At 39.7% G+C, this 27,120-nt stretch overlaps 1 protein-coding gene, 1 non-coding gene and 2 pseudogenes across 2 annotated transcripts; 1 reads left to right on the top strand and 3 right to left on the bottom strand.

Moving 5' to 3' along the window:
• Positions 1-626: 626 nt before the first annotated feature.
• On the bottom strand, positions 627-10,228 carry LOC114495093 (annotated as a pseudogene).
• LOC114495803 lies at positions 3,761-3,861 on the bottom strand (annotated as a pseudogene).
• LOC114495802 lies at positions 5,759-5,860 on the top strand. Its single transcript, XR_003684474.1, has one exon. It is a non-coding gene; the product is annotated as a U6 spliceosomal RNA (small nuclear RNA).
• Positions 10,229-15,356: 5,128 nt separating the features above from the next.
• LOC114494515 (vascular non-inflammatory molecule 3-like) lies at positions 15,357-25,410 on the bottom strand. The gene is made up of 7 exons (XM_028509690.2): positions 25,113-25,410; positions 24,864-24,994; positions 21,355-21,547; positions 18,539-18,830; positions 17,243-17,616; positions 16,397-16,570; positions 15,357-15,519 (listed from the first exon to the last, which is right to left on the bottom strand). The coding sequence occupies exons 1-7, from the start codon at positions 25,323-25,325 to the stop codon at positions 15,391-15,393; spliced, it is 1,506 nt and encodes a 501-aa protein (XP_028365491.1). The 5' UTR covers positions 25,326-25,410; the 3' UTR covers positions 15,357-15,390.
• Between the last annotated feature and the right edge of the window lie 1,710 nt (positions 25,411-27,120).

Below are 27,120 nucleotides of genomic sequence, written 5' to 3' on the forward strand. Positions count from 1 at the left end.
TAATGATTTTTATAAGTATAGTTTGGGGAGTGGAGTGGATGGAGCTGAAACTGTCACCCCCGAAACTCCGTTAGGAGGATAGTGCCATAACCTGGGTGAACTAGGATTGGAGGCCAGATCAAGGAAGATAAGACCAGAATGAGAGGAACAAGAAACCTGATTTTTCATATGAGTTTCATTTTATAAGACTATTACAGTTCCTCCTTTATGTTGAAGAATGTTAGATAGCTGAATCTTTTCATTAATAAGCTGTTTTGCTGCACATCTCAGAGATCAACCCTGTATATCTCCAGGACACAGTGTCAAGCTCTTTATAAAACAACCTAGGCATCAATGAACATATAAGAAAAATGGGTAAATTTGGTCAGGCAGGAAATATCAGATGTTAATTATCTGTTAAAATTGTCTCTAATGTGATTATTATATCATTTTAAACATTGGCACTGCAAAATAAATGCTCTGCTTTTTACAACTGGTTTAAAATTGGACTCACATTTAGGATTGCAAGTTAGCAAATAAGGATTTATGATGTCTAACTAAATTTGAATTTCAGGTAAATAATTTTTTCTACCAAAGTGGGACATACTTGTAATAAAAACAATTCATTGTATATCTGAAATTTAAATTTAACTGGGTGTCTCATATTTTATCTGGTAATTCTTCTGCCACCAAAATAATTGTTACCAGAAAATAGTAGCTCTCTTTATATTTGTATAGTCCACCAAATGCCTCTAGGGCATAAACTTCATCCGATCTCTTCTCAGACATCTTGTAGCTTAGATGACAGCAAAGATCTTTCTGACAAACTGTAATTTCCTGAGACTCCTGTGAGTTCCAAGGAGATGAATTTTAAAGACAGTGCCCTGAAATTCCTGGTTTCCCATTGAGAGTGCTCCTATACCACTGGCATAAGAAGTCCAATTCACCACAACTGGGTGGTATGGGTAGGAATCCACTAGTGAGAACAGGAGTTTTCCCTCCTTTGTCTTCATACCGTAATGAAATGCTCTCGGAGAATCGGGTGCATAGATGCCACTTCCTGGAAGTAATAAGTTGGAAATGACATTTGGAACAGAAAAGTGAAAAGGGATCCCATAGTTATTATTTTAAACTTATACCTCATATTAATATTTTACTCTAAGGTATATATTTCATTAATTTCAGTGAAATATGTTAAAGACAATAGATGATAAAAAGGAATAACAAATCATGACACCAAAAAGCCAAGAAGAATTTCCAGTAAGAAGTGGTGAATTTTGAAATAAAAACAGAAAAAGGTGTTCATTCAAGTTGAACAAAACTAAATAAATCTCAAAACAACTTACATGAAAATTGAGTCTACACCATGTCACCAGCTAGATGCACAAAAATTAAGAGTGAAAAATACTGTATTAAGTAGCACATATTAGTTATAAAAAAGCTTTTCTTTTCCTTTTTGGATTACATCAAGCCTGTAAACCTTAACAATTACACAATATCTGGAATTTTCTTGAAGGGGTGATGTGCATTGACTGCAAGGAGACTGACCTCCATGCTCAATGCCCAAACTGAATGGAATTCACAAGCTGAAAAATGTCGCCGAATATTCACCCAGTTTGAGGAGAACAACATGGTGTTCATGAAGAAGTCCCTCACCAGGGTAACAGCAGGATCGTGGAAGAGATCGAGCCATGTGAAAATGCCCAAGTTTCCAGAAGTGGTGTTGAAAGTCACAACTTCAGGCTCCTTCGGTATATTGAATAATTGTTTTTCACCCTAAAAAGGCTTTGCTGCAATAAACAGAGGGTGATGGGAGGAGAAATCTCTTTTAAGAAGGTGATCTGGATGTCACTGTGTCTAAAAAAGTACAAGCTCACATCGATTCAGCAGTGCTAATTTCATCTAGGACCACTGGCTTCATCGGAAAAGTGTTACAGAATCTGAGATTGCTATAGCTAACAGGAAGACTTTAGTTCAATCTCCACATTTTATAGATATGTACAAGGAAATCCATACCTGCTAAGACCTTCCTGAATCTTACAAGACATATGAGTAAACTAGATAATGTCTATTTGCCAAGAACACTTAACTATTTTCTGTGGGCTGAGGACTTTCTTTGTTCCTTTCTCATCAAAACAAAGTTTATCGTAAGGAGGTTTTTATTCTAGGCTTGGCCCTTTGCCAGAGCATGTCTTTCAAAGGATGAAGTCCAGGTAGGTCCTCCTGATTCTCACACACACCCAACAACACTTTCCGGTAAACCTCTTGAGCCTCTTTGTAGAAGCTTTCCACACCTAATTATTACTTCTTATGTTTTGTCTCTACTCAGCTTCTAAAGTATGCTTATTATTACCAACTATAAGGAATTTTCCCTCTTGTACCCTCTATTCTGTTATGCATTCAGTAATTGGATTGATTATTTGCAAATTAATTCTACCTTATGATAGCGTGCCACCAGTTTTCCTTGAGAGTCAAACACTACATCCATGTTGTATTGGTAACGGCCATCAGAGGGACACTCGGGGTAACGGGCATTTCATGGCTCCTTGTCCCCAGTGTTTGCCACAGTGTAGATAGGGTTGTCTTTGGCCAGGCAGTTGAGCCTTTCTCACACTTGGGTGTGGCCAAATCTGGTATGTGTTATTTGAAGAGGAAAAAATAAACCCAGCTTTTAACAAAATTCAGAATGATAGTGGCCAGAACCTATTATGTAATATACACACGCAAAAAATTCTGAATAACATAAATAAAAGGGAAGGATTAAAACAAAAAGGGGCTTCAGAAGAAGTACACACTTGTGGGAATTCAGATATAGGAAACTATTCTAGAGTAAGATTCCAGACCATGAATTTTTTCTTCATTGCATTTATCATCATCTGTAATCATATATTCATTTATGTGTTAATCATATAGTGTATGTCCCATCTTGTAGACATTACGGGGCAAATACACATATCTCCTGTTCACTGAACCCATGCCAGACAGAAAAGTGGGCACCCTTGACTTGGTCATGATCTTGGAGAGAAAGTTTCAAACTTTCACTGCTGAGTATGATGTCAGGTGTGGGCTGGTCACATGGTCTTTATTACATTGAGGTGTGTTCCTTCCATATGCACTTTGTTGAGAGTTTTTAATCATCAAAATGTTGAATTTTGTCCAATGCTTTTTCTGTGTATATTGAGCTAGTGATATAATTTTTATCTTTCATTCTATTAATGATGTAGTACATTTTTTATTGTGTATGTTCAACCACCATTGCACCCCAGGGATAGCCCCATGTCGCACAGCCTATGACCTTTTCACATGCTGTCGAGTCTGGTTTGCTGGTATTTTGTTAAACATTTTTTGCATTTATATTCATCAGAGATATTGATCTGTAGTTTTTCTTTCTTGTGGTACTCTTATCTAACTTTGTTATCAGAGTAATGCTGACCTCATAAAATGAGTTTGGAAGTGTTCCCTCCTCTTCAACTTTTGTAAGATTTTGATATAGATTGCATTAATTCTTCTTTAAATCTTTGGTAGTATTTGTCTATGAAGCCACTTAGTCCTGGACTGTTCTTTTTGGGGAGGTTTTTGATTACTGATTCAATCTCTTTACTCATTGTTGGTCTTTCCTGATTTTCCATTTCTCATGATTTAGTCTTGGTAGGTTGTCTATATCTAGGAATTCATACATTTCTTCTAAATTGTACAATTTGTTGGCATATGATTATTCATAGTCTCTTAGGATGCTGTGTATTTCTATATTATTTGTTGTGATGTCTTCTCTTTAATAACTAAAAATGTAGAATGCTTCAGTAATCCACATGATCTTTGTTCAGGGGCCATGCTAATCTTCTGTGCATCATTCCAGTTTTAGTATGTGCTGCCCAGGCAAGCACAGGAGGAGTAGCTGCTTAATGGGTACAGAGTTTGAGTTTTGTTGGATAAAGAGTTTTGCAGGTGAGTGATGGTAATGGTTGTACAGCAATATGAATGTAATTAATACCACCGGCTATACATTCAAGAATGGTTAAGGTGATAAATTTTGTTATACATATATCAACACAATATAAAATTGAGGGAAGAAAACTTTAGGAAGTAAGAAAAGAGGAATCTTACTCGAGAAACTAGTGAATCTTTAGGAAAGAAAAGGACAAGGAGGATTTAAAAGATACATTTGGGGTCATAAGAGATAGAGTTCTGCACAAGGGGCCGAGAACCTGTTCAAAATTTCATAGACAAGGAGGTACCATTTATAAAGCTTTGAGGACAGAATGAATTTTCTTTATGACCAATAGGACATCACAGTATAGAGTGTACTAGAATGTTCAGAGGCTAAATGTAGGGAAATCATTAGGAAGCTGTTTCAATAGTTCCCATTAGAGGCAACGGGAGCTGGGCTAGGAGAGTGCCAGCCAATATGGAGAGACAGGAATGTGGGGACATTTGTTAATGTTTGAGTTCTTTATTTTTATCATATTACCAGTAGTTGTCCCAGAAAAGCAATTGAAAGGCAGTTTGGAAAAGTGGGAAACTCCGAATGTGTAATAGCTAACCATATTTATCCTGTACTGGCACAACATTAAATAATAATAATAATAATAATAATAATAATAATAATAATAGTACTGGATTAAGGTGATACTTACTGTTGAATGAATGAAAATGTGGTGCCATCTGCTGGCAATAGTAATAAAAGCTTTCTTAGTGTTTCAAATCTAGATCATTAAATCTGCAGATTGGCACAAAACCATAGCAATCACCTACTAAACATATCTTTGTAAAAGAGAAAGAAAAATGGAAAAACACATCTAAAAATTATTTTAATGCATTTATGTAAGTGATCATTTGATAGTTTTCCCCCTCATTTGCTTCAGTGATATACGAAATGCACAGATGTAAATACAACACATTGAACCACTTGAAACATATTTACCCCAAGTCTTTCCAGGTCACCTGAAGTGGTAGAATAGGTACATGAAATCGAAGCCTGGTGTTTTGTGTATCTGAAACAGTCCTGATTATATATTTTCTCCTGTGCCTATTATTCCTAAAAGTTCTTCATATATTCTACTATATTTCTGTTTAAATTATACTTCTCAGACTATTTGCTATAGCCAAAAAAAAAAAAAAAATCTCCAAAACTTCCTTGTTAAATCACATGTCCTGGTTTGGAGTGTAAAAATGCACTTTGTTAATACGAGCCTGAATTCTGCCTGTCATTTAAACCATAATGTTTGCAGAATCCTTAATGTTGCAGAGAGCTCTGTCTTAGTGCTATTGGGAGCAGAAGAAAGAAGTGAAACAGAACAATTAAAATGTATTTCCTAAGACCTGTTTCAAAGTGTTCAATCTCAAAGTACAATACAACAAAAATTATTAATTACTGAAGAAGACACTATCTTATAGTAAGTGTCCATTAAACATTCAACAAATATTTGCTGAATTCTTCTTACCGTATAAAGCACCATGCTGGGCATGTGAGCATCCGCGGAAAGGACATCCTGGGCGGAGCTGTCCCAGCGCACCGTGTGGGAGGTGCTGAAGTGGAAGATACAGTGGGTGCGCTTCAGAGTCAGTTCGTCTCACTGGAGAAGCCTTGCGTGCACAGAACCCCGAACTAACAATACAAACGATACAAAATCAGATATCAAAGTGCTTTTTCATACAACTCAGCTGATTAGGAAAGCCTTTCTTTGTTAACTTACTGAACTAAGGATTGATTCCTTAATCTTTAAGCCAGATCACGTTGATCATAGGTGCAGCCATTCTTTGTATTAAAGGATGCTCCTGAGCTCGCTTCGGCAGTGTGTACACTAAAACTGGGACGGCACAGAGATTAGCAGGGCCTCTGTGCAAGGATGACACGCAAATTTGTGAAGCGTTCCATATTTAAAACAAACAAACAAACAAATCTCCTTATGTGAGAATTCCTATACACACCCATAGTGGCAATCCTGGTACATAAGAAATAGTCAATGAAAAAATGTGAATAAGTAAATTCACCTTTGAGTTGGGTTACTGGATATGGGTTGCCTCTGTAAGAAATCTGTAAGCTCTCTTCTGCGAGACCATGCAGGTTTCGGAGCCAGACTATTTCTCTCTAAGCCTCTCAGGAACTGTCAGGACTACACTGGTGTCCAGTTGTACCTGTCAGCCCACCGCCATGGGGCCTCGTAACAACTATGGCCTCTGCCTTATTCAGGTGACTTCCAGTTTGTTTTCATATCTAAACTGTCCTATTCTTTAGTTTTATAAGATTTAGCAAAAAACCTCAAATGCTTCTGGAAGCATGGGGAGTATAAATGCTAAATAAATAAATAAATAAATAAATAAAAGAAAAAGGAACCTGATAAGGACTTGTTCCCATACAGCCAGGCTACCTGGTGGTACAGGCATCAGAACAGCTTCGTGAGTGTGAGAGGAGAAAGCAATGGACTCAAGGGATATTTCGTCCATGTGGATCTTAGGCAATGAGCTTCCACAAGAGTTTTCCAAGTGAAGCAAGCTCATGTTCATGACTCAATATTTCAGTCTCTCTTTTTACCTGTTTGGATGATTGCAAGGGATCCAGTTCACGTAAGGGTCTGGGATATCCTCCAGGTGTGGGCAGATGGAGGATAACCTTTTCAGGTTATGCCATAAATACCATATTCAGAGTCATAGTAACATGTGCAACCTGTTAAAAATGCAGCTTCATTAAAATATTTCTCAAATAAGCAAACAATCAAAGAGGGGCTGGCAAGAGGACCTGTGGAACTGAGTGGCTGAGGAACAACCATTCCAGGTGTTTTCCCCTGTCAGTCTGACTTCTTTATTTTCCTTATTTTTATAATTTATTTTCTTTGTCCAACCACTTTCATTTTCCAGTCCTGTTGTCATCCTTTACATTTATACATTTTTTCATTTTTTCCTAAACCTGAGTAGCTTTCCAGGTCACTCACAAGTTTGCCATCTCCTGCAGTTGCTAACTATAAACCTAGCTCTTCCTCTAAACACCCCCTACCCTCAACTTGACAGATTGTTATGCCTAAGTGTGCGGGATTAATTTAGTGCTCAAACTGTTACACTTCTCCTTTGCTGCAGTCTTTCCTGCTCCACCTGCTGCAAATGTGATTCCTGCTTCTCAGGAGGAGGGGACCTAGAGATGCAACATCAGCTAACCCGGACGCCTCTGGGTGGGAGAGTCACCCTGAAGGCTGATGTGTGCATACAGAAAAACGTATATTGATAGATATATATTATATGTATGCATCCTTGACTTTCATGACACTTTATATATCCCTCGTCCATGCCTGATTTATGAATATCTTATTTAAACCATATTTGTTCGAACCACATATTTAAACTTAAGCCTTCATTTAACTCAAGGACTTACTAAGCATTAACATATATACTTTTTACAAGTTTTTAGTTACAGAATAGCCTCGAGATGTAAATTACAGCACAGGGAATGTGGTGAACAATATTGTGATGACATGTGTGGGGCCAAGTGCGCATGTGAAATATCAAGGGGGACCACCCTGTATGACTTTCTAACCACTGTGCTGTACATCTGAAACTAACACAGAATAATGCTGAATGTAAATGGTAATTGCAAAATTAAAAAAATAATTAAAAATAAAAGCATATACACAGAATAATACTGAATGTAAATGGTAATTGCAAAATAAAAAAATAATTAAAAATAAAAGCATATATACTTTTATCTGTAATTAAAATGAAGGCTGAAATACGAAGTATAAAATACACACTGTTAGTCATTTGCAACTTCAGTTTGTTTTGGTGTTATGAAACCTGCACACTCTTAAGAAAAGTACAGCAAGGCCACTAATACTCTAAAAATAGCACCAGGCCTTTGACCTCTTTATCTTCCACCCTCATCTGCAGCAGAAAAGAGCAACAAAGTTGTTGAATTTACAGCAAGTTCCTCAAAGATCTGCTGCCCCTGAATGATAAACGAGCTGTTCTTTTTTAACTTTGTTTCACTATTAGGGAAGTAATAGTGTCCATTCTCTAATACTTCAGTGAAGGAGGTAGGAGTCGGATTTAAAACAAAAGTTCTTGGCTACCCTGATGTATACCTTCACGTATCTTAACACATATCTGATTACAGATGAAACTAACCCTGACAGTGACCTTGTCTCTTGGGACCCTACTCTTTCACTTCAGAGAAGCCAGCACACCCAAGAAGAGGTACCTGTTTGGTGGCTGCTATGATTATTCTCTCCAAAACACCCAGATTCTGTTCGTAAATACCAGCGCCTCATCTTCACGGGCCACCTGCGTTTGGGTATCATTAAGCAATAGCACTGCCAGCTCGTGAACAGCTGCAATAAAGGTGTCCAGGGAGCTGGCTTTTAAGACACAAAAAAACTGAAATTGCCACATGGGCCAGCAGCTGAGACGCAATCATGCTGAGTCAAACAGAGCAAGTCCAGATATGTATAAAGGGAAGGTACAATAAATCACACGGCTCTCAGAACTTAGTTTTTATTTAAAAACAAATCACAACATCTAATGTTAGGAAAACATTATGGTTTTACATCACAGATGTAATGTAAATGAATTTTACATAACATTCTTTATTGCATTCCTGAGGGCTGTGAGGAGAGGATTATTCAGGCTTCTCACTGTGTAGAATACGGTCTTCTCCCTGCACGCGAATCCCAGGCCAAATTCCCGTTTATAAAAACTCCAGTCATCGGACTCGATGCCCAGGCTGCTCCAGAATGACTTCGTCTTCAGTAATTTCATCAGAAACCATACTACTTCCAAATAAGATAACATTTTACAGTACAGGTGTTCAGGACTTAGACATGAATTTTTAGAATTCATATGTTTTAGAGTTCATTTTTAGACCTTCAACACACAGCAGTGTGTGCAAATAATTTGAAAGTGAATAGCTTCATAATTTTGAAATTATTATTACTATAATCATTTTTATTACTATAAAAATAACCTTAAAATTTAGTGGCTCTGAACAGCAAGCAAGAATTATGTCACATTTCTTGTGAGCCAGGAATCCAGAGCCAGCCTAGGTAGGTGCCTCTTTCACAGGGCACCAATCAGGCTGTGGGCCAGCGCTGCAGCGATCAGAGCTCGGCTGGGTGAGGATTCACTTCTACGCTCCAGGCTCACTCACACGGCCGGCTGAGGGCTAGCCTCAGGTCCCCATTGACTACTGCCCAGAGATGTGAACTCCTTGCTTCAGGCCTCGCTTACATCATTGTATCTGATTTCCCTCAGAACTAGAAAGCAAGAGAATCCACTGAAGAGGGAAACCACATTCTCTTAGCTAATCTAACGGGGGAAGTGTCACCCCATCACTTCAGTTGTCTTCTATTCATTAAAAGCAAGTCGGAGGTTCCAGCCCCCACTTAACAAGAGGGGATGATGACACAGGACTTGAATGAGGTGGGAATCCCTGGGGACTGTTTCAGAGGCTGCAGACAGTGGGGTTGATAGGGAAGTATGAACAACAGCAGGGGGAACAAGAGTAAGAACTGAAGAGAGAAACGGAGACTGAAGAGAAAATAATAGGAAAAAAGCTTATAGATTTTGGAAAAAGTAGGCAAATTTTGTTTCAGTTCCAAAGTAAGTATAATATTTTTTATATTTACAGAACTACTGTTTATGATTATCCACTTTATTTCTAGATTTTATTTCAGATGGTGCTTTTATAGTTCAATTTGTAAATGGGCGTATCTGATTTTTTTTACTTCAGTACTATAATAAATTTCTTCTGTGGCTACCAAAGTGACAAGAGGCTGTGGCTGCCCAGAGGACACCGGGTCCGTTTATTTGCTAACAACCTACTTTGGTTGTCCATTCCCAAGTGGTTGGGGATCCACATACTCCACAATGAGATGGAATTGTTACACAACGATCTATAAAAGGAAACTCTTAAATAAAAGTTAAAACTGGAATGAGTTACCAAGAGATTTAAAAATTGTTAGATGTTAAAAATATTCAATAAGAAACTCCCATTGGGTTTCCAGTCTGACATAGAAAGGGCTCAGGAGTCACATCTCCCATCTGCACAAGAAAAAAGCTGAACAGCTGAAAATTAATACATTTTCTTAGCTACAACAGAGAGTTGAGGTCACAGGACAAACCCCTGCCCCAAAATTGGAGAGACAGGCTTACCTGTAGTGTAAATCCACCATTGGGGCCAGTACTGTTGTCAACAGAAAAAATTTCCAAACCCGCAGAGAATTTTTCTGAGCATATTTGAGCAAAACTGACAATTGCCAGGAAGCAAAATCCCAAATGGTCTGGTGAATGACAGTTTTGCAGTTGCCATTCGGAATTAAGGAAGGGCTGTAAAGAAAGACTATGTGAAGGTAGGAGAAAGCAAGGCAGGGATTGGCTTATAATAGTTAACCAGATCATGTGCTCTCTTGAGGGTGGCTTTCACTGAGAGGTCTCAAAAGGGGTGTTTCAGAGGTGTGTTAACCTAGATTCATAGAACAATGGCCAGGTCTGCTTAAAGTAAAGACTAACGTTTTACTAAAGAAGTTATATTACATAGGTGTGACTACTCACCACAACCTGCCCAGTTAGGACTTTGTGAGTGGATCTCCCTGTTAGGTTACTTTCCATAGCGCCCCTTTTCTTCCACACTGAGATGTCATTGATGAATTGCTAGAGGCTCAGTGTGGATCCATTTGAGAGTTAAAAATTAGGGGGATTCCAGTGTCAGAAGGCTCTTGAACTTTTGTGGGTTTTACGTCTAAGAAGTTCAACATATTCTCTCGGCAAACAACAGAGAAAACAAAACAAAACAAAACAAAACAAAAAAACTAATGCTTCCTCAATAAGGGAGAGAAATAAACTCACTTTGAAATAATCCGTGAGTGTTTTGTTCTCCTTATCAAAAGCCTTCCCTCAATGGAAACTATCTACCAGAGCCTAACCAATCTGGAGAAGAGAAAAACCTCAACTCCAACCCTCCTGGCCTTTTGGTCTCAACTAAGGGGGAAAGAAAAAAGACTGAGAAGGATTTCTGAAGATCACAGCCCAGGGGCACTGGTTCACTCCAAGAGAGACTTAACCATTGGCCTCTGCCTCCCTCCCCCCGTATGTTACCAGCATATTAATCTGACAGTTGTGGCCTACCTGGCATATATGGACTAGCCAAGAGGTAGTCTTCAGATGGACAACTGCAGCTTTGCAGAATGCTATCAGCTAAAGCTGAAACTAGTGGGCACCTACAGTGTCTACAGCAATACCTGAGCTGGGTCTCCTGATACCTAGTGTTACTTGTCACTTTTTGTTAAGCAGCAGCTAGAGAGAATTATGGGAAAAGGCAAGAGCAGAAAAGACTAAAACCAAAATGCCTGTCCATCAATATCAAGCTCCTCCCCACTGACAATGAAATAATCACTCAGGTACTCAAGGCAGTAGATTTAGGAGACTCTGCCTTTCTTGCTACTGGCCACTCTCTGCAGGCCCATTCTCTCCCTTGAGGACATACTAATGAAATTCTTCTTACTCAACCACTTTTGTCTTGCTGATCTGTAATTCTTTACTAGTCAATGAGAAGAAGCCAGCTTCAGTAACACTTTGATAAGCCATCTAGAGATTGCCAAACTCCCCAGAGGCAGCCTAACTGCTCATACAGATTAGAAAGATTAGGGCAATTGTCTCCAACAAAAGGGGAGAGCTGCCTCGATTAAAACCTGTAGACTCCTTCAATCAAACCTGCACAGAGGGAGAGAATTGCCGCTTGAGTAGGAAAATGTGACGTCCTACTGCCTAGAACAGGAACAAGATACACAATAGTCTGGACTTCATTGACAAAATAGTTATAAAACCAAAGCAGGCAGAATGCCCTCAAAGGAAATCAGCAATAAGTCTTGCCAAGAACAATGGGGAAACTCAGAAACAGGGAAAAAGTAGGGGAGTGTGGACAGCAGGACCAACAAAGTGGAGTCACTTGTGTCAACCGAGATGGCTGCCGGTCAGCCAGGACACTTTTCGAAAGGTTTTCTTAGGCTCCACCGAGGAATAAATGCTCATCAGCCACAAAGTTAGGCAGCACAGAGTTTTATTGGGGTTTGCGCACCCAAGCGAGGTTCCCTGGTCCACATGGTGGGGCCGAGGAAGTCGAGCCCAAACAGGAATATGGTGGGGTTTTACTTTGAGTTGGCTCTCTCTGTGGGAGCTGGGGATTGGTCCCTTTTGAATAAATCAGCAATATATCATTGGCGGTTCTCTTTGGGCTCAGGTTGCCATGCGGATATCCGTTTTGGCAAAGCCCGTCACTTGGGCTCCCTGGGTTGACATCAGCCACATTTTCCGGGTTGTAGTTCGGCCACCATTTTGTCCTACCCCGCCCATCCTGACACTTCTGTTCGAGAGGGAAGCTACCTAAGTCAGAGCAGACACACCTGGAAGGAGACACACCTAAGATATGTGCACCTGTAACCAGAACAGCTATGTCTTCAGAGCTGGGCCAACCATAGATAGGCTCCTGAGAAAATTCCGCACTTGCCATCAGGAGTGCCAAGACTCTTAGCAAGAGACCCAGAAGGGTGGAGTGCACCACTCTGAAGGGTATAACTGAGGCAGGATTCAGTCCACTGCTGAGACAGCCAAGCTCCACACCCCAGAGTGCTGCTCCACACCACGTTGATTTCCCTTGGCATCGGCCACCAGAGGCTCTGCCCTGCTGGACTGAGGACTTCGTGTGCCCTGCTGCCCACCTGGCTCTGGAGAGCCTTCCTTGCAAGACACTGACGACTCCCTTGCCCACTGTGTTGCCTCCCAGACCTGCAGACTGAGACTCTGGGGTGTGGGTTCGTTATTCCCCACTGATTGCTGTGCGTTTGTGTTATGTTTGTCTTAGATTGTTAGAGTGTGAGTAGGATATTAACATATATTGATGTTCTACTTTGAGTGAACCTGCATTCACTAAAAGCTGAGTGAATAGCATAGTTACCTTGTGTGACTCTTGTTTATTCCTTGGTGCCGGGTTGTTCAGCAGGCAGCTAGCTGAGCAGTTTCCCAGCTGACTTAGAAGAAAGACTATATCTCAAACATTCACTCGATACAGGGAGGACAAGGGCTGAACAAGGTGGGCACTGCCTCTTACACTTCTCTGTGTCCCCAGCTCCTAGCACAGTGTGCACAGAAGACTTAAGAGAAGTAGCTTTAAGGAAATAGACTGCTTCCCAGTACTCCAGATTGCTTGCTGTGTGACCCTGGATAGTTTACTTCTCTTATCAGCCATCTACTCAGATGATCCAGCTGATCCAGGAAGTTCAGGGCAAATGCTGACCTCATGCTGATTTTGAGGATGAGATAAGCATTGGAGGACATCTGGTGAACTTTGAAGAGCATCTGCATACATGTGTATGTATGTGTGCCTACCAATGTTTGCATAGGTGTGACATTTTTATTTACAGTAAGAAATATGTATTTGACCTTTGTCTCCCACAAAGCTCCTAAAACCCTTGAATTTTCTTAAGTAAGAAGAGCAGTAAGGGTGTCTTTTGTTATGTTAATGAGATAACTTTGGAAAGCAACTAATAATGGAGCTTGTGTGCCAGTGGGTCCAGCCAGGTGATGAGAGGGATGGAATATTCAGCCCTGCAGCCCTGCCCTCACCTCAGTGGTGGAGGGGGCAGACGGGGCAGGGAGGAGGGCAGGTGTGGGCAAAGGTTGGCTTACAAAAGATGCGAGGGGTGAGGGGTGGTGAAGAAGGTGGGCCACCAGTATTAATGCAGCCTCCAGACAACTGACTAGGAGAGAGAGAAAAGAAGCCTAGAAAGAATCAACACTAGGCCATCAGGAGGAAATCAGGGGCACGGACAATCCTCGGATTCTTGTGTCACAGTCCCTGGAGAAAGATCTAAGAATGGTGGAAATAGAGACCAGGGACATTTCCGGTTTACCAGAATGTCTCCGGCTTCCTGGACCTGGGCTGAATTAAATTAGGTGGAAATAAACACCTCAGAAAAATCTAAGAAAGCAGTTGTCATATCCTGTATGGGCAAAAGGGTGTCCCCAAACTTAGAGTGATCCTCAATCACTCCACCTGTCCCAGAGAGCCTCCCTGCTCTCATGTGTGTCTCTTTCCAGAGTTAATCAGTGACCAACCTGAAAAAGAACACAGAGCCAGGGCCTGGGGACCAAAGGTAACTGGGGGGAATGATAGGGTGGCCCTTTCTAAGGAAGATCCCCGTCTAGCACAGCCTGCACCAGATCCCTGAGTACAGAAGGAACTTAATCAGGACTGGGGAGGTTTTAAAACAGAATAATTTCAGAAGGGGACCACGTGTGGTCTAAAGGAGATAGTTCATATCTTTTTTTTTTTAACTTTCATTCTAGGTATCAAATTTCCATACAAATAGACCATAATCATGGAATAAAGAGATAATGGAACAATTTTAATTAGTTAAAAAGTTGTTCATAATTGCTTAAAAGATGCCCTTATTTTTTCATTTTCTGTCTCTTAAATGAATGGGATCATAAACCCTCTCTATATTCAATGTTCACCCTTTGTATTTGCCAATGATAGAAAGAACACTTGGGAGAGAAAAGCTGAGGAGAAGGTACAGAGATTTCCCACATACCCCCTGCTCTAACACGTGCAAGCCTCCCTGATTGTCAGCATCCTCCATCAGTGGTCCATTCATTGTGACTAATGAACATACTTTAGGGTTCACCTTTGGTGTACATTCTATGGGTTTGGACCAATGTATAATGACATGTACCCATCATTATGGTATCCTACAGAGTATTTTCACTACCCCCAAATCCTCTATGCTCTGCTTATATGTCCTACCTTGCACCCTCACCCAACCAACCATGGCAACCACCGATGTTTACCGTCTCCACAGTTTTGCCTTTTCCAGAAGTTATGTAGTTGGAACCATGTGGTAGCCTTTTTGGTTTGGCTTCTTTTACTTAGTAGTATGCATTTTTACATTTCCTCCATGTCTTTTCATGGTTTCATAGCTCATTTCTTTTTATCACTAAATTATATTCCATTGTCTGAATGTACCCCAGTTTATTTATTTATCCATTCACCTACTGAAGGATGTTGTGATTGCTTCCAATTTTTGGCAGTTATAAAAAAGCTGCTATACACAAACAAACAAAAAAAGACACTTATGCAAGCATTACAGCAATTACCACAAGATTTTTCTAGGCCCCCATCCCATTTAAATATATGTTCCATTGTACACATATACATACTTGTACATACTTAAATGCATCTACATGGAAGACGAATGCAGCTCCTATTCATGAGTGTGTGCTAGTTCAAATATGTAACATGTGAAAAAACACATCTATTGTTTTTTAAATCTTCATTTATTGTTTCAGAACATTTATGACATCTCTTATGAACAGACTAAGGGCTCTCTCTCTTTTTTCTCTTCTCCTTCCTTTCGTCACGCTAATCCTGAAAGGGGATCATTCCAGTTTCGCTGGTCCCTGCCCCATTCTCGGAGCGTCCTTCTCAAACACTCTTCCATACAGGGCCATAGCTAAGATAGGCAAGGGGGTTCCACTTCTGCTCTTCAGACGTCCATCTCTTGAAATCTGATCAAAGAAAGCGAAGGATTAACCCCTGTGCAGAGCTTGGTTTCCAGCCCACATGCATTTTCTGACAACATCACTGTAAAAGCACCATGAGCTAATCAAAAGCACACAAGATTTGGTGTTAGAAGACTCATGTTTCAGAAAACCTTATGTGAAAATGCAGCACATAAATGCACGGGGCTTAAATAAGATAATATATAAAAAAGAATTCTTTTAATTCATGAAAACTTATTGAAAGTATTCATTATTACTATCATTATTACAACTTCTCAAAATAACACACCCATGAAATAAGCTGTGGATGTCTTATTTAATGTGTTTAACTTGGACTTTCTACCTCATGCAAATAAAGCGAACATTAGTTACCAGCCACCATCCACAATCGATATTTTTATTTTAATTTCTTTATAACTTTATGGCTGCCTTGGATCTCAAAATCATATTTCTGTAGGAAAATGGATGCAAACTCTGCATCACAGCTTAAAGACAACCTAGAACTACACTTGTATTTCATATCACAGCTTCCATATGCCCTTTTTTTAGATTTTATTTATGTATTCTTAGACAGGGGAGGGAGGAAGAAAGAGAGGGAGAGACACATCTGTGTGTGGTTGCCTCTCAAACACCCCCAGCCCCCAACCAGGGACCTGGCCCATAACCCAGGCATGTGCCCTGACTGGGAATCGAACTGGCAACCCTTTGGTTCACAGGCTGGCGCTCAATCCACCGAGCTACACCAGCCAGGGCTCCATGTGTCTTTCAAGTGTTGCTTGTATAAGTGAGCCACAAAATTGCAATACTGACTATTTTCAAGATTTTCATTATGTCATTCTATCCTATCTGTTCAAAGGAATGCATCATCCTGAAACCCTCCTACCTCATAATATCTTTCAGGACCAAGCTGACTTCCACTTAAAGTGAGCTGTGGGAAAACGTAACTTGTTCCAAATGTGCCGCTGAGGGAGAAGTCTTCAAACTTGGTAAAAGCAGACCCAATGGCCTCCCCACAAGTTCTCAGGTCAGTGGTTCGACACTTCACTAATGTGCATACCTATGTAGGCGAAGAAAAGAACAGTGGTAAAAAAATCTTGGAAACATCTTCTCAGCAAAAAACAATGAATAGAGAAATACATGTCAGGTTGCCTCTTAAGTAGAATTATTCGAATTGCAGGTCACAACCTAAAATCAACCTGATTTACTGAGTCAGAATTAGCTCTTTTTTTCCAATGAAGCAAAATGGAATAGACTAGCATTTTAAAAATCAGAGTGCATTGCACATAATTACAGCTCTTCTAATTTGAATTATTTCATAAATGTTTGTTTCAATTAAATGTCTTTTTTAACTCAGTCACACATGTTGACTACACTGGGCCACAATGTGAAGTGGCCTGCTTCCTGCGGGCTGCAGGGGAAGGCAGTCTGAGAAACGGTGCTCTGCAGCAACCTGGCAGAAAGAGAGAATGCATGGAGGTAGCACCTCTGAAAACTTGAAACTGGCCTGCTGAGAACTATTCAACCTGCTTTATGTTTTTACTTTGCAACCAAGAGAACTCATTCTATTCTTGCTAAGACTGAACAAATAAAATGTTGGGGGGTACGATTCAATGCTACATGTGACATTATTACAATGAACTGTATCCGACACAATTTTTAAAGAAACGAAGTGAAGGCCTAGAAGACTAAGTAATAAAGAAGCGATTCTAACGTATTTAAGCACTCCTACCTGTAGGTAATATCGGCCGTCTACTGTGTGCAGTCCGTCAAAGGCCCCCAGTGCATACGACTCATCTGCTCGCTTCTCGGACATCTTGTAAGTTAAGTGACAGCACAGGTCTTTCTGGCAAACTGTGTAATTTCCTGCACTTCTCTTAAGCTCCGTGAAAGTGAACTCATCAAAATAAAACATCCCTGGGAAATCCGGCTGCTCAGACGAGAATGGCCTGATGCTTTTGGCATAAGCACCCCAGTCAACAGGTGCAGGGTAGGTGGGTTCATCTCGAGGCCGGGACTTCAATTCTGAGAGCATCAGCTGGCCACTCTCTGTTTCCATGTCATAGTGGTACACGTTGACTCCTTCAGGTGTGTAGATTCCACTCCCTAGGGGCAACATAAAGAAACAAAAATGTTGACAAACTAATAGAGTTATTCTCATAGGAAATTAAATATAAAGTTACAAAAGCAAAAAGATTTTCAAAATAGGTAAGGAGATAGCTGTTACGTTGACATAATTCCAATATGACTCTGTCACTCTGCTTGCTCTGAAATGATCATTTGATTTGGATGCCTGCCTTCCTTCCTTCCTTCCTTCCTTCCTTCCTTCCTTCCTTCCATTCTTCTTTCCTTCTTAAGCTATCCTTTTTCTAGCTAATTGAAAAACAAACTAGACAATTTGTTAAACATGAAGAATAACTGTAGCTCTGCACTGACCTAATTCATTTGTTTGGGATTCTTCCTCTGGAGCAATGAATAACTAAGCAGTCAAGAGGAAAGCCTGAGTTACCTGGAGCACAGCTACTTCAGGGTGGAGCAAAAGTAGGTCTACAATTGTGAGTCTGTGAAACACAGAGTTTATTCTTGCATTCCTGTGTATTAATTATTTTATTATTTTCTATGAAAACTGTAAACCTACTTTTGTCCCACCCTGCATAAAAGATAAATTCCAAAAACCTGATCAAGTCTAAAGTGATTTGGTCACCTCAATAAAACTTATTTCAATATCTCTAATGAACAACTGCTGCCAAGTTCTTTAGATTTGGCTTTGGTTTTTTTTCTGTGACTTGACGTCTCTTTAACTCCAATTTTCTCTCATGTGACATTGAGATGACAATGTTTGCATCCTTCTTTACTCAAGAGCTAATGTTCCATTTGAGGAATGTTGGTATAGAAACCCTAGCAATTATTAATTTTGTGACATTAAAGTTAAAAAAAACAATCATTAAGGAAAAGTGTGGCTTGACAACCAATGAAGGATTCCTAAGACTGTCACAGCCACTCGGTGATTGCGCGTCACGTGAGTTACCTGTCATATGCATGGTGGTGTTGTGGACATTTGCTGCAAGCAGGTTGACTCTCATGGCTCTGGCCCATGACGAATGGAAGGGAACAGCTGAGAGGAGGGGCAGCAAGTTGCCCCATGCCGTGGGAAAGAGAACACTGTCAACTTGCAACTTTTCCACCAGCACTACAGCCGGATCATGAGAAAAAATGTCGAAGCAAGTGAAAATGCCAAACTTCCCAAAAGGAGTGTCAAGAGTCACAAGTTCTAAATCCTTGGGGAAATCAAACTGAGTTTCAGGTGCATAAAGATTATACTGTTAACAATAAGCAAAGAAGGAGAAAATTAGTAAGAATACTGCCAAATAGATGTGATCAATACCCATAAAGTCTTTCTCCTATGCACACTGATGTACATATTTAAAACTGTTATGCATAAATATGTGTACATCACACCCAGTATACATACCCAATATAGTGTTTATGAGTTTTCTCACTGTGACATTAATCAAAAACCCATTTTTCCATAACCATGGATTATATCTATATCTATAAATGATATTTAGAAGGTGAATACTTCTGTCTTAAACTCATAGGTTGAATTTTGAATCTGACAAATTTCAGACTGTTTTCCACTGTACTCCTTAAATACCAAAAGTTCTGCCCATGCAAAGTCTGCCAGATTAATAAAATTCATTTTGCCATGCCTCCCTATGATACTTCTAGGTTTATGCAAGTGAAGTAGATTTAAAATTAATTTATATCATGCTACTTTGCTGAATTCATTTATAAGTTCTAGTAGTTTCTTGGTGGAATTTTTTGGGTTTTCTATGCACAGTATCATGTCATCTGCAAATAAAGACAGTTTTACTTCTTCCTTTCCAATTTAGATGCCTTTATTTCATCTTCTTGTCTGACTGCTGTGGCTAGGACTTTCAATATTATGTTGAATAAGAGAGGTGAAAGTGGACATCCCTGTCTTGTTCCTGATCTTAAGGGGAACACTTGTAGTTTTGGCTATTGAGTATGATGCTGGCTGTGGGTTTGTCACATATGGCCTTTATTATGTTGAGATACGTTCCCTCTATTCCCACTTTGCTGAGAGTTTTTATCATAAATGGGTGCTGGATTTTATGAATAGTTTTTCTGCCTCTATTGATATAATCATGTGGTTTTTATCTTCCATTTTGTTTATGTGGTAAATCACATGTGTTGATTTGTGAATGTTGTACCATCCTTGCATTCCCAGAATAAATCCTACTTCATCATGGTGTATGATCTTTTTGATGCATTGCTGTATTCAGTTTGCTAATATTTTGTTGAGGATTTTGGCATTTATGTTCATCAGGGATATTGGGCTATAATTTTCTTTCTTTTTTTTTTTTTTGTAGTGCCTGTATCTGGTTTTGGAATTAGGATAATTCTGGCTTCTTAAAATGAGCCTGGGAGTCTTCCCTCCTCCTGAAGTTTTTTAAATAGTTTGAGAACAAGAGGTGTTACCTCTTCTCAGAGTGTTTGGTAAAACTCACCTGTGAAGCCATCCAATCCAGGGTTTTTGTTTGTTGGAAGTTTTTTGATTACTGCTTCAACCTCACTTGGTGTAATCTGTCTATTCAGATTCTCTGATTCTTCCTGATTTGGTTTTGGAAGATTGTGTGTTTCTAGGAATTTATCCTTTTCATCCAGGTTGTCCAGTTTGTTGGCATGTAGTTGTTCATAATATTTTCATACAATCTTTTGTATTTCTCTGGTGTCAGTTGTTATTTCTCCTCTTTCACTTCTGATTTTATGTATTTGGGTCTTCTATTTTGTTTATTTCTGCTCTGGTCTTTATTATTTCCTTCCTCCTACTCATTTTAATCTATAGTCAATGTAATGGCTAGACCTTGATAGTTAGTAAGCCATTAATATTTTTTTAGCCTCATTATTGCTCCAAAACTCCATTTCACCTGGACTCAAGAGTGCAGCATGTGTTTAGCTCAGGTTTTCATTGGGCCTGATTGTGCATATGTGTGCTCTCTTGACAGCACCCCTCTCCCCCCAGGGAGGACCCTCTGCTCCTGCAGCCTCCCTCATGGTAGCCCATCCTTCATCCCACAGGGATCAGCTCAGGAAAGGCATGTGTCCTAATTGGAGCCCAGTATAATGAGGCTTTTGCAGGGTTTCTTAGTGAAAGAAATGCACTCTTCCTGTGGACTTTGTTGCTATAAGGATGGAATTTTCTTGTTGAACAGCCATGTAGCTTGTAAAAAGATGGTTAGCCATAAACAAACAAACAAACGTGTAACAAAGGACTAAGAGAGTTGGAGAAATGGATGGCATCTTTTGAGCCCCTAAGGGACAGACTACATCTGAAACTAGATCTATCCTTCCTACGATTTCTGTTTTTTTAAGTACATAAGCAAGGAAATCCACTGAGGGGCGAGTAAACCAGTTTCAATTGTGGTTTTTCTGTTATTGTATTATAATTTTTAAAAAGTTATAATGGACTGAATGACTAAAGCTTGGTACAAAATGTTAACAAATTGGACCAAAAAACTAACTCTAGAATTAAGTTATTATTGAAACAGAGCATTTCTTCTTTCTCAGGGAATATTAAAAACTTTGTGAAACTATTATTATTGTTTCAATATTCTGCCATATTCTATTTTGTTCCTAATTTGGATTCAGAACCCTTTATGAAACCAAAGTAAATTAAATCCTTTTTCAACTAAAATGTAATAATTAAGAAATGTGTTCATAACAGTTCTCTCAACAACATTTAACAGACAAATATGCATGCATAGCAAAAACAAACAAGAGAAGTAAATCAAGTTTAGCTAAGGCACAGATAATTCTTACCTTATGGTAGCGTGCCACCAGCCTGCCCTCAGAATCAAATGCTACATTAGTGTTGTACTGGTAACGACCATCAGGGGGACACTGGGGGTCACTGGCATTACAAGGCTTCTTGTCCCCAATATTCGCCACGAGGTAGATAGAGTTGTCCTTGGCCAGGCAGCTGAGTCTTTCTTGCACTGGGGCATAGCCAAACCTAATTCAATAGATATTGCTTTAAACTTAATATAGTTTAGTAGTTTCTGAGCTTGCAAAGTGATACTTTATTTGCCTGTTAGCTATAACACAACACCTCTAGGTTAAGAATCAGTAGAAAGGATAGAAAAACTCACATGCTATATAATCGTCATCTTTTTGAAAGCTAACCTATTTTATTGTGCCAGACTCCAGATTGCAGTGAGAGGCAGAAGCACAGAAAAGATGGTGGAGGAAGACGAGGGAGAAGAAAACTGTCTCTTATGAAGTGCTCCAAAAAGGCAAATAAGGGCCTGAAACATAAACTCTTCTAATGGGGAGGACCTTTTCTATAATCTGAGCCATAGTCTTACTAGGAGGCAGTAAATATTGATAGTAGCCTGATATAAATCATCCTCTATAGCTAACAAATGCAGCATTTTGTACTAGAAATATTTTTTTTAAAAAGCAGCAGCAGAAGAAAGAAAATGAAAGATAAGAGAAGGCACTTCACTATTCTGGCTCAGATTTTTCATGCAACATAGTAGCTTCCTTTCTACCTTAGAGGGTCCTTGTGAAAAACCCCTGGATAAATAGGCTATAAAATTGCTTTTCAAAGCAATGCCAACTCCATTCTCATTTGCATTAAATATCTAGGATATTTATCCTAGAAACAAGAAGGGACCGAAATGATGAAATAGATGGAGTGATAGCTGACTTCAAGTACGGTACTTGGAAGGCTCTGCATGTGCATAATTCATCTGAAGATGAGTCACACACATTAACGTACTACAGAGGCATTGCAAAGACCAAAGGAAGTTGTCGAGAAATTTCAGCAGAAAATAAGATAAAAATTTTTAGCAACGAGAACACTCTGTCAAAGAAAAAGAATTGAATTTACTAGTCACTGGACATTTCAAGTGTGATATGGTACAGTCAGGCCCTCAGAGGACATGCAGTTAGCATGGATTTCCACCCAGTGGAAATGGGTGTGTTGCATTCCAGCCATGCTCATTACCAATTGGGACACCCTGAGCCTCCTTTTTTAAAAATCCTCATTTGAGGACACACTTACTTACTGATTTTAGAGAAAGGGCAGAAGAAGAGAGATGGGGAGAGAAACATCAGTGTGAGAGAAATATCTATCATGATTCCCATACATGCCCTGACTGGAAACAGAACCCAAAACTTAGGCATGTGCTCTGATTGGGAATGGAACCCAAAACCTTTGGTTTACCAGACCATGCTCCAACTAACATTGGCCAGAGCCCTTAAGCCTCCTTTTATTGTCATATTTAAGATGGAAAAAGTTATAGTTGCTGCATAAATCAAATGAGATCATGTGCTCAGCACATGAGGCATGGCTCCTGGGACCAAACAGGTGTTCAATAAATAGGTAGTGGCCATTAGGGATTTTGTAACTATAAGAACACAGCCCCATAAGGTGATGACTTTGTTGCTTTAGGGGCTGTTCAGGCACTCTCCATGGTCTCTCAGCTCTTCTGCAATTAATGTTGAGTTCATCTTTGACTAGAAAGAACAACTTTATGACTATTATTTTAGACTCTTTTATTTTCTGGAAAAACAAGGCATATTGTCAAAATTCATATTTATTAAGACCTTTAATAAAGTTATTATATATCTGTTTGGTTTTCCTTTTTTTGGCTAAATAATTAGGGTAGTTGAATATTTCCTATTAGCTCCACATGAGGGAAGCCCAAGGAATCATGGGATGTGTCAGTAATCTAACTGATGGTATTCAAACATGGAAAAATGACCACATGGTCCTGCTATTATCTGTTTTTGGGACAAATGTTACCAGGGAAAAACCAATAGCTTCTTTTCTTTACCAACATTACCATTCTATTAAATACTGGATTTCTCCTTTTTTACAACTCAGAGCTGAAAACTTGGCTTTTGAATAAGTGTCTACAAGAATCAATAACGTTAAAGTTTCATCAGTCACCTACCTTCCTAACATAAAAATAATTTGTTAGATACTAATTAGGCTTCCAGACATCTTTGCCCTGAGAAAATCAGTTTTATCAGCTCAGGCAAATAGGGTGTGTTTTAGAATGAGCCTCTGGAATGAATGCGAATAGTGAGTCCTTCCTGCTCTGGGAAAATCCCTCAAATCACATAAAAACTGAGTCATGGATGCATGACTCCTGTAAGGACTGACTGTGTGACATTCAGAGAGTATTTTTCAAAGGTGAAAATTCCAGGGCAAGACTTGCCTCATATAGTAGAGCATAAATGTTGCAGCCTTGGAGAGTCCCAATCGATGTCAAATAGTCTGTATTATTTAAGTTCTTCTTTTTGTGCAATAGATCTGATTCTGAACAGATGCATGTAAATCTAAAATTAGCAAATTAAATGACTTTTTAATGCATTGATTTTGCCACTTCAAGGACTTATATATGGACTACTTTAAAAAGTAAATGCACCTAAAATAATCTATTTCACAAATCTTTCTTATGCTTTATGCACTTTTTAAAAAATTATGTCTAATCTAAAGCTATAAATAATTACTAGAATTTCTCAAAGGACAAGAAAACAAAGAAGTTTAGATTCAGTTCCTTCTGTTGAAAAGAGTAACAGTGACGGCTAACATTGAATAATGCAAGCCGTGTATTATTCAATGTGTACAGATGGCTGTGTATTTCTTCACTTGACTCGCTTGTCTAGTCTACTCTGTAAGGGAAGTAGAAGAGGAAATTTCATCATCCCTCTCCTACAGACAAAAAAACAGAGATGTCTTGGGCTATCAAGCACTTGGGCTATCTACCACACATCACTCAGGTAGGACGTGGTAGGCTGTGGTCTCGGAAACAGCACTTCCTTTTTTGAATACTATGCGATTTCCACACTCACCACACTGATGACACTGTAAATGATAACAATATCAAAGCTCTTTGAAAACATAGCCCATTCATCGTTTTACCATTCTTAACAAGGAGGCATGTGTTCATGGCTGAAACAACTTACTTAAATTTGGGAACATAAGTCCTAGATATCACAACTTCCTCCCTGTGTTGAAACCTAATTAAGCACATCTATTTTAAAAACTACACACACACACACACACACACACACACACACACTACTCATTAAAGAAAATTACAGTAAATAACCAACTAATCACCATCATCTCAAGTCATTTGCCAAACAGCTGTCATGTGCCAGATGGCACACATTATGAAGCATTCTGCACCTAAGCCAGTGCCATAGATTGATTATTTCTCAACAAGAATACTAGCCAAGCTTACTGAATTTGCTGTTGGCGTCGCACAGTATCACACTTTCTTCAAAAATCAAAAGATAATGAATGATGTTACCTCTGAGGGTCTTTACACGGAATCCAATTGACTTCTGGGTGTGGGATATCTTCCAGATAGGGGTAAACGGTTTCCCTTGTGAAGATCCAGCCATAAATTCCATCTTCTGGGGTCACAATAATATTTGCACCCTGCCCAAAGAGGTGGGAACAAAGAAGTTTCTCATCAATTCTGAGCACTTACACTTTATCAAGTTTCAAATTTCCTTTACAGTATCCCAGGCAGTATAAAAAAAAAGGCAGTCAATACCTGCCTGGCTGCCAGTTTAACTGCTTTCTCCAAAACATCCATATTCTTGTTCATCAGGAGCAAAGCTTCTTCTTTGGAAACCGGTGTTTCTGTTTTATTTGGTAATATAACAGCATGTTCATACACTGCAGCAATGAAAGTGTCAGTCGCACTAACACTCAGGACAAACAGGGCAAAAATTGCCACAAATTTTAGAAAATATGATCTAATCATAGCTACAATTTAGTATTCTTGGATAAACTCATGTTCTTATACTTTCTGTCACTGGAAAGCTTTTAGTTAAAGCCCTGCCTGCTATGAGCTATTTATATTTTCTCATACATTGTGCAATTGCACAGAGTCCATTGCTCAACATTGAGAAAGGATGTTGCACAAGAAAACTGATAGCCAGGATTGCATCATTGGATTAACTCCAGTGTACAGTGCTGTTGTTCACACTGTTCTGAGGGGCACCCAGCTCTGAAGGAGGAACTAATGGGCCAACTGGATGAGTCTACCCCAGTCTAAACTTCTTTTCTTTTCCTAAAATATACTTTCCTGGTAGGTCAGTGTTTCCCATAATAAGGCCAATATTGGACGATTGTGGGAGGCCAGCATCATAACAATTATGTTGAAAACTTATGTGCATAACTGTGATAGACACTGAACAGACTGCAAGGCAAAGCCCCAGGTTTAACAGAGCTTACAACATGACAAGGAAGAGTGTAGCGGAGAAGAAAACCTTTATACTACTCTGACTTACTATAAAGTAGAATTAAATGTACTAGCAAACTTATAAAAAGAACTCACATGCTGACAGTTTCCTTATAAGTATGTTGCAGGCATCAGAAGTTCCGGTTCTTGTTTATACCAGAAGCATCCTTGACCATGAGTTTGGTTAATTCACATTGCCCAACTGCACCAATTGGGCTGCCACTGACCAGTTCCAGGGTGCTCGTATATGGGGACCAGCAAGCGTACTGCCTGTGTCAGAAACATTTTTTGTAATAAATGTTTAGCCTTGGCTTGTTTGAAACTGTCCTGCCTGGTTTCAGGAGCTGTAACCAGGTGAAACGGCCCCACAACTAGGGGACTTTGGGACCATAAGCCACTAAGGAGACAAAACTTATCCTGCTGGCAGGGATGCAGCTTCTGTCCCCTTTACTTCACTCTTCTTGGCCCCTGAAGGGTGGCTGGATAGTCAATGATGGGTCAGGTTCCTCAAGAAAGGAACAACGGAAGACAGGCACAGTCAGTCACCAAGGGGCCATCAGGGAAAGATTTGGGGGGATTGTGGAGAAGAGACAAAAACCCCTTATCCCCCAGCTTTATCATAGCCTGAGTCCTCAGTATATCTGTAAAGTGTCTCGTCATATCTTGTCTGCCTTGCTTCCCCTGCCTGACTCAGGCCTGAAACAATTCTGAAGGGGGGTGCAGCCCTGTGCCAGAACCCGCGGTTCCCAGCTGGGGGTGGTCAGGCCTAAGAAAGAATGCATTAAGTCCTGTGGAACCTGCTTTGCTCAGAATGTTCCCAATTTAAATGCTGAGGGTCCAAGCACAAAATAAGTTTATTTCCCAAGGTTTTACAGCCAATTGGCATCACCCTGTCTACCGGACCCTGACTCAAAAGGACCCCCATGATCCCAGAAGTGTTATTTGTAAACCGTATCTCCTTTCTTTAACATGCATCCCTATGCAAGCTAAGCTCAATAAAAGCCCATTGAGAGATTGGCTAAAGACCTTTCTCCTCTGAAAGACTGGTCAGCCTTTCCTCCCAAAGCAGATCATGTCTTGGTAGACTTATTCTCATCCACGGCAGCTGTGGGGAGGTGGAGCCTCCCCACATTAGCTGGTTTGGTTCAGTGGATTGAACCTTTGGTTTGGACCTGCGAACCAAAGGTTCATTGGTTTGATTCCTAGTCAAGGTACATGCCTGGGTTTCGGGCCAGGTCCTCAGTAGGGGGTGTGTGAGAGGCAATCACACATTAATGTTTCTTGCCCTCTCTTTCTCCCTCCCTTCCTCTCTCTA

The sequence above is a fragment of the Phyllostomus discolor genome, chromosome 4 (assembly GCF_004126475.2).
Source record: "Phyllostomus discolor isolate MPI-MPIP mPhyDis1 chromosome 4, mPhyDis1.pri.v3, whole genome shotgun sequence".
Lineage (NCBI taxonomy): Eukaryota > Metazoa > Chordata > Mammalia > Chiroptera > Phyllostomidae > Phyllostomus > Phyllostomus discolor.